Raw genomic sequence first — 12,736 nt, forward strand, 5'->3', positions numbered from 1 at the left:
GGACTTTCACAAAGCACATACCTTGACAAAGTTTTGAAGAAGTTCAAAATGGATCAAGCAAAGAAAGGATTCTTGCCTGTGTTACAAGGTGTGAAATTGAGTAAGACTCAATCCCCGACCAATGCAGAAGATAGAGAGAAAATGAAAGATGTTCCCTATGCTTCAGCCATAGGGTCTATCATGTATGCAATGCTGTGTACCAGACCTGATGTATGTCTTGCTATAAGTCTAGCATGGAGGTACCAAAGTAATCCAGGAGTGGATCACTGGACAGCGGTCAAGAACATCCTGAAATACCTGAAAAGGACTAAGGATATGTTTCTCATATATGGAGGTGACAAAGAGCTCATCGTAAATGGTTACGTTGATGCAAGCTTTGACACTGATCCGGACGATTCTAAATCGCAAACCGGATACGTGTTTACATTAAACGGTGGAGCTGTCAGTTGGTGCAGTTCTAAACAAAGCGTTGTGGCGGGATCTACATGTGAAGCGGAGTACATAGCTGCTTCGGAAGTAGCAAACGAAGGAGTCTGGATGAAGGAGTTCATATCCGATCTAGGTGTCATACCTAGTGCATCGGGTCCAATGAAAATCATTTGTGACAATACTGGTGCAATTGCCTTGGCAAAGGAATCCAGATTTCACAAGAGAACCAAACACATCAAGAGACGCTTCAATTCCATCTGGGATCTAGTCCAGGTGGGAGACATAGAGATTTGCAAGATACATACGGATCTGAATATAGCAGACCCGTTGACTAAGCCTCTTCCACGAGCAAAACATGATCAGCACCAAAGCTCCATGGGTGTTAGAATCATTACTGTGTAATCTAGATTATTGACTCTAGTGCAAGTGGGAGACTGAAGGAAATATGCCCTAGAGGCAACAATAAATGTTATTATTTTATTTCCTCATATCATGATAAAAGTTTATTATTCATGCTAGAATTGTATTATCCGGAAACATAATACTTGTGTGAATACATAGACAAACCAAACGTCACTAGTATGCCTCTACTTGACTAGCTCGTTAATCGAAGATGGTTATGTTTCCTAACCATAGACATGTGTTGTCATTTGATTAATGGGATCACATCATTAGGAGAATGATGTGATTGACATGACCCATTCCATTAGCTTAGCACCCGATCGTTTAGTATGTTGCTATTGCTTTCTTCATGACTCATACATGTTCCTATGACTATGAGATTATGCAACTCCCGTTTGCCGGAGGAACACTTTGTGTGCTACCAAACGTCACAACGTAACTGGGTGATTATAAAGGAGCTCTACAGGTGTCTCCAAAGGTACATGTTGGGTTGGCGTATTTCGAGATTAGGATTTGTCACTCCTATTGTCGGAGAGGTATCTCTGGGCCCTCTCGGTAATGCACATCACATAAGCCTTGCAAGCATTACAACTAATGAGTTAGTTGCGAGATGATGTATTACGAAACGAGTAAAGAGACTTGCCGGTAACGAGATTGAACTAGGTATTGAGATACCGACGATCGAATCTCGGGCAAGTAACATACCGATGACAAAGGGAACAACGTATGTTGTTATGCGGTCTGACCGATAAAGATCTTCGTAGAATATGTGGGAGCCAATATGAGCATCCAGGTTCCGCTATTGGTTATTGACCGGAGACATGTCTCGGTCATGTCTACATCGTTCTCGAACCCGTAGGGTCCGCACGCTTAATGTTTCGATGACAGTTATATTATGAGTTTATGCTTTTTGATGTACCGAAGTTTGTTCGGAGTCCCGGATGTGATCACGGACATGACGAGGAGTCTCGAAATGGTCGAGACATAAAGATTGATATATTGGAAGCCTATATTTGGATATCGGAAGTGTTTCGAGTGAAATAGGTATTTTATCGGAGTACCGGGAGGTTACCGGAACCGCCGGGAGGTATATGGGCCTTAGTGGGCCTTAGTGGAAGAGAGGAGAGGTGGCCAGGGCTGGGCCGCGTGCCCCTTCCCCCCTAGTCCGAATAAGACAAGGAGAGGGGGGCGGCGCCCCCCTTCCTTCTCTCTCTCCTCTTTCCCCCTTCCCGAATCCTATTCCAACTAGGAAAAGGGAGGAATCCTACTCCCGGTGGGAGTAGGACTCCTCCTGGCGCGCCCTCCTCATGGTCGGCCGCACCCCCCTTTGATCCTTTATATACGAAGGCATGGGGCACCCCTAGACACACAAGTTGATCCACGTGATCATATTCTTAGCCGTGTGCGGTGCCCCCTTCCACCATAATCCTCGATAATATTGTAGCGGTGCTTAGGCGAAGCCCTGCGACGGTAGTACATCAAGATCGTCACCACGCCATCGTGCTGACGGAACTCTTCCCCGACACTTTGCTGGATCGGAGTCCGGGGATCGTCATTGAGCTGAACGTGTGCTAAAACTCGGAGGTGCCGTAGTTTCGGTGCTTGATCGGTCGGGCCGTGAAGACATACGACTACATCAACCACGTTGTGCTAACACTTCCACTGTCGGTCTACAAGGGTACGTAGATCACACTCTCCCCTCTCGTTGCTATGTATCACCATGATCTTGCGTGTGCGTAGGAAAATTTTGAAATTACTACGTTCCCCAACACTCGGTCCTTGACAAAAAGATCAAACGGGTGAAATTCACATAGGACATTGTTATCAAGAGTGAGTTTTGGAACATATAACAAATTAAGAGTCACCGAGGGGACGCCTAAAATATTACGAAGATGAAGCTGCCTAGATGGATGACTAGTTAAGAGAGATGCTTTACCAACGTGAGAGATGGGCATACCTACACCGTTGGCGGTGTGAACCTTGTCGTGACCGTAGTAGGGCTGGTGAGTGGACAGCTTGGCGAGCTCGTTCGTCATATGATTCGTGGCGCCGGTGTCCATATACCATGCGGGATCAATCGGGTATGACGGCGTAAAACCTTGGTCGACGCGTGTGTCCTTGCCCTTGGCGGCAACATGGGCAGCAGGAGGGCCAGAATCTGCCATGGCAAATTGGCACTCATTGCCTTTGCCATCATTACCAATGCCGAGGAAGCTCCGCTGAAATCGTTTGTGGCACTTGGAGGCGAGGTGCCTCTCACGGACGCAAAGCTGGCACCGCACGGGGCCCCCACCCGAGGCTGGCGCAGGGGGGTGGCAAGCCGGGCAGGCGAAGAGGGCGCAGGTGGGCGCTGGCCACACGATGCCCAAAAGGCCGCTGGCTGGTCGGCGATGGTGGTGATGGATCGGCGAGCTTCGATGCGTTGCTCGGTGAAGAGCAGACGGGAGAAGAGCTCATGCGGAGGAAGCGGCGGCTTGGCGTTGTGGACGGCCTCGGCAAGGTTGTCGTACTCGGCATCGAGACCCTTGATAACGTAGTCGGCGAACTCCTCATCACTCAGCGGTCGACCAATAGAGGTTAGTGTGTCCGACAAGACCTTGATTTTGTTGAAGTATGTTGTGGCAGACGAGTCCAGTTTCTTGATGTCATCGAGCTTGCTGCGAAGAGCCATCGAGTGGGCGGTGGAGGTCTGGGCAAACGCATGTTCCAGAGTCGTCCACGCATCCAAGGAAGGAGGCAGCAAAGAGGCAAAGGCCAGTGACCCCGTCTCCTAGGGAGCCCTGGATGGCAGAGAGGATCGCTTGGTCTTGTTGCACCCACACACGGTGCGCCGGGTTGATGGTCGGGCCGTGGACAATGGGGATAACCTGCGGCGGACACGGCAGGGAACCATCGACATAGCCAAGGAGGGAGCGGCTGCGGAGCAGCGGTAGAACCTTGGCACGCCAAAACAGATAGTTGTTCGGCGTGAGACGAGTGGTGATCAGGTTGTCGAAGTGAAAAGGCCCGGAGAACATGGTGGCATCGGTGGTAGCAACAGCGGATGCTGCAGGAGCTGCGGGTGCCACACCCACGAGCGGATCATCGGAGGCCCCCGAGGCCGCCGGCAGGATGGCGAGTGTTGGGGACGAACCAGCGAGGGCCGCGGGTGGCGCCATCATCGCGGCGGTGGAGGCCGCCACCGTCGACGTCCCGGGAGATGGCTGAATCGGAGCCGAGAACATCGAGCCAACGGTGGTGGTGCCGAAGAATTGGGGCCGCGGCGACGCACCGGCATGGGCGGGGAGATTGAGAAGGGCGGCCAGCATGGCGGGGAGGGCCCCGGAGCTGGCGGAACCGGAGGCGGAAGCGGTCATGGCAGCGGCGGCGACGGGCACGGCGGCGGCGGCGGCTAAGTTGGAGTAGGACCTAGGGTTTAGGCTGATACCATGTTAAACAGAGGATTTGTGAGAACTGGCTCAACCCTCTAAGGGTGGCCTATTACATATATTTATAGGGTTACACAATATATTATAAGGTTACACAATATATAGATTACACAGTTGGGCTACGTTACAAGGTCTAACACGAAGACTTGATTATTGTTGACATATGAATCATGGCATCCTACAGCAGGGTGGACGAGAGCGTCAATCAGCATGATCATGGATGAACATTACAAAGCAAAAGGAGCTTTGTTCTACTACCACATACAGGAAATATTTGTTTTTTGAATGACAAGAAACATGTTCTTCCCGATGCAGCCATCGACCAAAAGTAAAGAAAGTACCATAGGCTCAAAGATGGCCTCCAATCAATGTTTGGCTTCTTATGCTCTCGTTCACATCTTCTCGTCTTCACCCACCTGGTCATCCTCATCTTCACGACACCAACTTGGTTTATAGTTGAGCTGGTTTAGCCGAACGAGTCCTCGTGTACATGTGCGATACGATCAAGAATCACTCTACGTGCCCTAAATTCCTACGACATCCTCAGTTCTTTGATTTATTCTGCAGCATGAAATCCATCATTGACTAAACAATCATTTGGTTATGCCATTTTGGGTTTTGCTCTCAAGTGTGACGCGCCTTTGGCTCGATTCAACGATTGTGGTCATTGTTAGGGGATCTACGAATCTGAATGTAATTTTTATTATTTCTGGTGTTTATTGTATTGTCATGATAGATCGGATGTTTTACAATCGCATAGAGAATTCATGAGATCGAAAAAGAAGAAAACGTGAAAATGTAGATACAGATGTGAAAAGAAAAAACAATATCTCAATGTCTTTGTCATCACGATGCGGCCTAGACCAGGTCAGTCAACGCGCACATGCATGCACGCGTGTTGGGTCAAGCGAGCGAGCACTCACTGTCACGGTAGGTTGCGTGCGGCTGCTCTCCTGCAACTTGCTCAACTTGTAGAAAGCTTTACAATGGCGTATTGGAGCGACAATAATGGAACAGCCCGCCGCGACGAAGATTCTGGCCGCCGCGCTGACGGTGCTGCTGCTGCAGCTCTGCCTCTCAGCGGCAGCAGCTCAGGTTACGCCAGGCGCAGGCTCGCGCTGCCCAACCAGCTGCGGCGCCGTGCGCGTGCCGTACCCGTTCGGCATCGGCGACGGGTGCCACTGGCCGGGGTTCAACCTCACCTGCGACCGGACGCGCGCCGGAGAGACGCGGCTGCTCGTCGGCAGCGGCCTCCAGGTCGTGGGGATCTCCCTGGCCAACTCCACGGTGCGGGTCGTGGACAGCGCGGGCCAGGTCAAGCTCAACTTCACCGGGCCCGGAGGCCTCGACGGCAACGGCACATGGGGTGGCGTCGCCGGCCCGTACGTGCTGTCGGAGTGGCGCAACCAGTTCGTCGTGACGGGGTGCAACGTGCAGGCCACGCTCATCGGGGACGGCGGCGGCGGCAACGTCATCAGCGGCTGCTCCTCCTTCTGCTCCATCAACGACAAGTGGACCGGCGCCGTCACCAACTCGAGCTCCACCGGCGACGGCGCCACCGCGTGCTCCGGCATCGGCTGCTGCGAGACGCCCGTCCCCATCGGCCGCCCCTCCTACCGCGTGGAGATCAAGTCGCTGGACTCGAGCAACGAGCACGCCGACAGGCTCCCCATCGCGGTGCGCATCGCCGAGAGAGGGTGGTTCGACGGCGCCTCCGCCGCGCTCCTCAACGACTCGCCCGGGTACTCGCCCTCGCGCCGGCCGGCGGTGCCCGTCGTCCTCGAGTTCGCGGTGGATTCGAAGCCGGTGGTGCTGCCGGGAGTGGCAACGTCGGGCTGCCCCGTGGACGCGCGGAGGAGCGCGTGCCGGAGCAGCCATGCCTCCTGCCGCAACGTCTCCGGCAACTACCGCAGCGGCTACGTGTGCCGGTGCCTGGACGGTTACCAGGGCAACCCATACCTCGCCGGCGGATGCCAGGACGTCGACGAGTGCACGCTGCCGGGCATGTGCTTCGGCGAGTGCACCAACACGGCCGGAGGGCACCTCTGCCGGTGCCCGCGCGGCGCCCATGGCGACCCGCGCATAAGAAATGGCTGCATCACATCTTCTCTAGGTGAGCACAGATCGGTTCATGCTCTGCTTTGTATGTCAGAGATTCTTGCTTACCAACAAAGACGCATTATTTGTGTACATTCTACAGGTTTAAGTGTCGGCATTGGAGTTGGCAGTGGAGCAGCCCTTCTAATCATGGTACTTGGTGCTATTTTGATTACCCGAAAGATGAAGCAACGGAGGGCAAAAATGCTCAAGAAGAGATTCTTCAAGCAAAATCGAGGGCATCTGTTGCAGCAATTGGTGTCTCAGAAGGCGGACATCGCCGAGAGGATGATCATCCCCTTGGTGGAGCTACAAAAGGCCACAAACAATTTCGACAAAGCTCGCGAGATCGGTGGAGGAGGGCATGGCACGGTATACAAAGGGATCATGTCAGACCTGCACGTCGTGGCGATCAAGAAGTCCAAGGTCGCGATCCAGAGGGAGATCGACGAGTTCATAAATGAGGTAGCCATCCTCTCGCAGATCAACCATCGAAACGTGGTGAAGCTCTTTGGGTGTTGCCTTGAGACGGAGGTGCCTTTGCTGGTGTACGAGTTCATCTCCAATGGGACCCTTTACCATCATCTTCATGTCCAAGAACCCGCGCCATCCCTGACATGGGAATATCGGGTAAGGATCGCAACCGAAACTGCGAGAGCTCTCGCCTACCTTCACTCGGCCGTGTCGTTCCCTATAGTCCACAGGGATATCAAGTCCCAAAACATTCTGTTAGATGGCACTCTCGTAGCAAAGGTGTCAGACTTTGGAGCTTCGAGGTGCATTCCGGTCGATCAAACAGAGACTGCAACCGCTATCCAAGGGACATTTGGGTACCTAGATCCCTTGTACTTCTACACGGGACAGCTCACCGAGAAGAGCGACGTTTACAGCTTCGGTGTCCTCCTCATGGAGCTTTTGACAAGGAAAAAACCATGCTCATATCGGTCATCCAAGGAGGAAACCCTTGTCTCATATTTCACCTCTTCGCTAGCAGCAGGCAAGCTGGTTCACGTGCTAGATCCTCAGGTCGTTGAAGAAGGCGGTAAGGAGGTTGAAGAGGTGGCTGTGCTGGCGGTGGCATGCGTGAGGATTGAAGGAGACCACCGGCCAACCATGAGGCAAGTGGAGTTGACACTTGAGAGCCTTGGGGCCTCACATTATAGCTTTGTGATGCCTGACATGGATGTGCCCAAGTATCCAGTGATTGAGGGTACAAACATGGAGGAAACGAGCCGGCAGTATAGCTTGGAAGCAGAGTACTTGTTGTCATCAAGGTATCCTCGGTAGTGAATAAAATTCTTGTGTGATCAGTTTAATTTGAAAACTGATGACTCCATAGTGGAATTGCATGGTTTGCAACTTTGTACTCTCTTTGTTCTTAAATATTGTCTTTTTAGAGATTTCAACAAGTGATTACATACGGAGTAAAATGAGTGAATTTACACTCTAAAATATGTCTATATACATCCGTATGTGGTAGTCCATTTGAAATCTCTAATAAGACAAATATTTAGGAACGAAGGGAGTACGTCTGCCTTAATCTCATTTGTTTTCTCACCGCTCTGACAAACAAGAGAACTTGCATTAGTGCAACAGACATACAAACACTGCAGAATGTCGCATTTTGATTGAAAATGCACTTGACCCGGAAGAGAGATGTTATGTCCAGGTGGTGACTCCACAAGCATCAAATGAATTGTGGAGTGATGCACTCCTAAGGAAAAAAGAGGTTCAGAACAAAAACTCCAAAATAAGAACTTGGCTTGATAGGCAACACAAGATAAAGAAGGAAAGACCATCTGCATCTGCAGGAAGAAAAGAAAGAGATGGCTCCTTTCTGGCCAGCAGAAAGAAAAAGAGAACATGCCAACACATAATTATTCAGTAAGAATAAAAAGGATTTTGGACCAAATGAAGTAGGCTCTCAAGGATACAAATTCATGACAAGTTTGACTGATCTTTTGACATGTCCCAGTGTTGAACTCTTGAAGATATAGATGATGGCATATTCTCACCATGACTAAATGATGTACTTTCTATTGTGTGTGCCACTGTTCTACATATTCTACGTGCCACTGTATTTTCAGAAACAATACACCAAGATTCAGCCCTAGATATTTTTTGTGTGCCACCAATGAATGTTCCCAGTCAAAATCATGCATTGTTTGGGTGTCATTTGTATTATTGATAACTCATAAAGTCTTTTGAGATCCAAATCATGCCAAGATGTGTGGGATTTAATTATTCAAACTGAACGGGGCAAGGGGACTGTGATTTAATTTGTTTCCAAACTGAAGAGAGAAAGGGAATTTAATTTGGTTTCAAACTGAGAAAGGAAGAGAAGCTGACTTGCGTGGGATCGGCGGTGAAGCAGCTTCAGGTTGGGTTCGTTGGACAGTCAGCAGATGGTAGGAAAAAAAAGGATATCGGGCAAGAAAACAAATTCCGACCTGCCGGATTCGAACCAGCGACCTAAGGATTTTTTCTGCAACACTACAGTCCTCCGCTCTACCAACTGAGCTAAGGTCGGCTTGTGTTCACAATTTGATAGTTAGGTCTAATAAAGATAAGAGTCTATGACTACGTCAGATGCACGATCTGCTAATCAACAGTACATTTCCCCCCTACTCAACAGCACTTGAGGAAGGGATGTGATTCAAATCACCCGACTGATTTGTTGTCTCCCGTCCACCGCTTCGTTCATGCGACGCGTGTCCCTGGTGACTTGTCTGTGGCTTATCGTGCATCACGTTCGTCCTTTACCTAAAAAGGGTTCCCCCCCCCCCCTTCCCGCTTTATGTATGAAGCAACCATCACTATAAACATCCGATCAAATCGATATCAACACACGCCACCACGGCACACAACACACACCCAGGACAAGATACAAAGGTGCCGGGCACCACCACACCACACAGACGACAACCCGAGTAAACTAAAGATGAGCTAAGAAGGACCACTTGGAGACGATGGAGACCTCCACCACCGAGGAGGGGGGAGACGGACAATCATGAAGCAAGGACTCCAAGACGGTGCCTTCTAGAAGGGTATGACCACGGATACCTGCCATCGTCCGATCCGCAGATCAAGTTTTCACCTGGACCCACAAGCAAGCAGTGGGAGCGTAGCGACGAAGCCTTCAAGAAGAATACGACATCCATAGACGCCACCGCCGACGACCAGTACAAGAATTGGGCAGGTGATGTACCCCGTCACTCACACCCTTTCGACACACCCCTGCTCCGTCCACCACCTGCAGCCAAGCCTCCCGCGAAGCCATGGATGCTCACCCGCACTTGAGATGGAGGTTCCGCCCCCCACACCTCCCACCGCCAGGGCTACCGCCCAGCATCCAGGCACCCCAAGGCCATCCAAAGGGATCAACTTTGTACCACAGGGACACCCTCGACCGACGAACCGCAGCATACATCCCGCCTTGAACGTCGTTGAAGTTGCGGCAGCCGCACGCGGATGGGGAAAGGGGGAGGTGGGGGAGCAGACGCATCCGGACCGACACACCCTTATGCCAGTGACGGGTGGCCCGAGCACGTCAGCGCCGCCCATCCCTCCAGCCAACCTCCCCATCCTTGCCTTATCTTCTCCTTTTCACCTCGACGCCATTTCATGTCGTGCTTGTTGCCGCTATTACCTGCCCATCTCAACCAGACGAGGATGCTGGCAGCGTGCTAGGCGGACCTCATCGCTGCAACGCGACCCGCACGGCTTTTCCTCCCTATGTGGTGCAAGGTGGATTGTCGCGCGCCATCGCTACTACAAGCAGAGCATGGCTTTTGTGAGCCGCAATGAAGCCTGACGATGTTCGCAACTTGGGGTCGTGAATATGCATGAATGAGCCGCCACCGCCCATCCCCATCTGCCTCCATGTTGTAATTGCAACGACGGAATCAAATGGTGACGACGAACGATGATGGTGCTGTTGCGACATGTGTCGGGAATGGCGGCAGCCTTTCTGGAACATCATTTTCATTGCAAAATTTGATGTAGCATCACCTATGTTGCAAAAGTTTCTTCCGCAACATGATCTATGTTGCAAAAATTGAATACAGAAAAATTTCTACAAAAAGACCTCTTTTGCAACAAAACATTTGTTGCAAAGATTTTTGCAATAGCAGCTCTATTGCACCAAGGGAAGATGCATGTCGCACGGCCACACAAGGACGCCATATCCGACAGATCGCGACTTGGCTGATCTCTTAAAAAGATCAGTCGGCTGACGCGTAGCATATGCCCCTTGTGACCTCAAAATCTGAAATAGATATATGTTGCTATCCTTGTGCAAGATTACAAAAAATGAGGAAACAATTGGAGTGTGATTTACAGCAAAGTAACACAATCCATGCCCCATATATTATCTAGTACACAAATTCGAGCAATCTAAAAAAAGTACACATATTCAAATGTATGATGATCCGGCACACCCAAGAGCATGAGTGGCGAGGATGTGTCGAAGGGGAGGGAGGAAGCTGTTTCCTACCATGTAAGATGGCACGCAAGTCGGGCATGCCAGTCTGGTGGCTCAGGATCCCACGCGTTGGCACACCTGACTGACGACTCGGTCTTTGCAGAAGATTGGGTTGGCGTGTCCGAAAGTCTTGAGATTCCTGCAGATCCGGTGGACCCCAACGCTATGCAGAATTGCGACGTGCATGCACAAGGACGACATGTTCTTGGTTAGCCTATCGTAGGGCATTTTGGCTGCACCGGGAGTGGTCTATGCACCACAACTATCCGAGAACAACATACCTCACATATCTGTTCTATATTTAGGATTTTTGGAACGTGGTTAGATGTGCATTTTTCCTTGCCCTGGCCGGCCCGCAGAGGCATCCCCCCGCTCCAAAATGACGCCTGAGACAAAAGAGTGTACGTTTAGCGAAGGGGCCATACCGTCATTAGGTGCTTCTCATCAGGAAGTAATGCCTAGCGCACGAAGGTGAGATCATGTCCGATGAGGCTCTGCAGGCCTGCGTGGGACTCTTCTCGCACCCATTTGACACACTCCCATATTGCGGCCATATTGACTCGAGCAAAATACCACATTATTATAAAAAGAAAGAAAATACACTTCATCATCTCTTTATTTATCCTGAAAAAAAACCATGTTTTTAAATGACTCAAAAACACCGTACCCTAGTCTTCTATTCTAGTCTATATCAGTACGAAAAGTCCATTCTGCACCCGAGCTCATATGCTCCCGCATGAACAGTAAAATCGAAAAAAAATCGAAAAAAATTCAAAAAATTCCAATTTTTTTTGAGAGAAACATTGACAAAAGTTTTAAGTGCCTGCAAAAATTCATCATGAAATCACAATCCTGTAAGGCGTGGCAAAAAAAAACAAGGCTGTTCATGATTAAGGCGTGGCAAAAAAAAAAAACGAATTTTAGACCCTATGTATAGCATATCAATAATTTTCATTATTAAGCTGGATGGATCCGCCGGCACCCTAATCCCGGCCCTTCCAGTCGCCTCTCCCTCTACAGTCCCCACCATGCCATGGAGGACAAAGGCGGGAATGTGGCGGTGGTGGAGGAGCGTCACTGGAATTTGGATCACGCATTGGACACATCACAATGCTGGAAATCAGGTAACGTGGAGTGATTCTGATAGTGGAGCCAGTTTTCTTGTTGACCTGTGCCTTCTGATCCAACATAAACCACGCTATACATTGCAGTCTAAAATTCGTGACCACCAGGTGTTTGCGTTTATGTGCACAAGGCTTCTCATTTTTCTATTTGGCGACCCGTATACTTCCCAATCAAGGCGAAATCAAATAATGCCAGGAAATCCTAGATTCCAACTTAGAGTGAGTTTGTTTGTTTGTGTGTGTCTCTCTCTACAAAGCTTTTCGCTTTTTCTGTCCAATCTTATATGCTGCCATACAATTGTATAAATCTCATATCGAACAAATGTTTGATGATATCTATATTGTTATATAGCACACACATAACTTGCAATATACACAAAATCCTAGAGGCTCGCTAGGTTGTTACAAGAGACGGCGGTCAAATGACATAGTCAGCTAGTTCTACTATGGGTCGACCCCAAAACAACACGGGAAAAGAAAACCTACTAGAAAGTACTAGATTCTATACATCTGTACAGTCGTGGGAGTATGGGACCCACACCAACCTTGTCGCCGGCTGGCAGCTAGCCTGAGATGAGAGGGGAGGGGCCAACAGTGGAACAGAGCATTTGGGAACAGAGCAGAACGACGTGGTTACTTCTTCCCCCCCCAGTTGCACTTGCAGCGCGAAAATGAGAGGACGTCGCTTTCGGTGACTTCTTTCCTGAATCTTCAGGCAGTAGAGATAACAACTTGGACTTCACCTATATGTACAGCACAATTCCGTAGGTTTA

At 50.0% G+C, this 12,736-nt stretch overlaps 1 protein-coding gene and 1 non-coding gene across 2 annotated transcripts; one reads left to right on the forward strand and one right to left on the reverse strand.

Annotated features, from left to right (window-relative positions):
* The first annotated feature begins 5,236 nt into the window (after positions 1-5,236).
* Positions 5,237-7,672, forward strand: LOC119314302 (wall-associated receptor kinase 2-like). The gene is made up of 2 exons (XM_037589036.1): positions 5,237-6,372; positions 6,460-7,672. Exons 1-2 carry the CDS (start codon positions 5,268-5,270, stop codon positions 7,641-7,643), a joined length of 2,289 nt encoding a protein of 762 aa, XP_037444933.1. The 5' UTR covers positions 5,237-5,267; the 3' UTR covers positions 7,644-7,672.
* A 1,128-nt stretch (positions 7,673-8,800) lies between these two features.
* TRNAY-GUA lies at positions 8,801-8,886 on the reverse strand. Its single transcript is given in 2 exon segments — positions 8,801-8,836; positions 8,850-8,886. It is a non-coding gene; the product is annotated as a tRNA-Tyr (tRNA).
* Between the last annotated feature and the right edge of the window lie 3,850 nt (positions 8,887-12,736).

The sequence above is a fragment of the Triticum dicoccoides genome, chromosome 6A, assembly GCF_002162155.2.
Source record: "Triticum dicoccoides isolate Atlit2015 ecotype Zavitan chromosome 6A, WEW_v2.0, whole genome shotgun sequence".
Lineage (NCBI taxonomy): Eukaryota > Viridiplantae > Streptophyta > Magnoliopsida > Poales > Poaceae > Triticum > Triticum dicoccoides.

What these genes read in the sequence shown, in the direction of transcription:
- LOC119314302 (XM_037589036.1), top strand. Translation starts at nt 5,268, where the DNA reads ATGGAACAGCCCGCCGCGACGAAGATTCTGGCCGCCGCGCTGACGGTG. An exon ending in CTGCATCACATCTTCTCTAG is followed by an intron (nt 6,373 to 6,459) that starts GTGAGCACAGAT and finishes TACATTCTACAG; the next exon opens with GTTTAAGTGTCGGCATTGGA.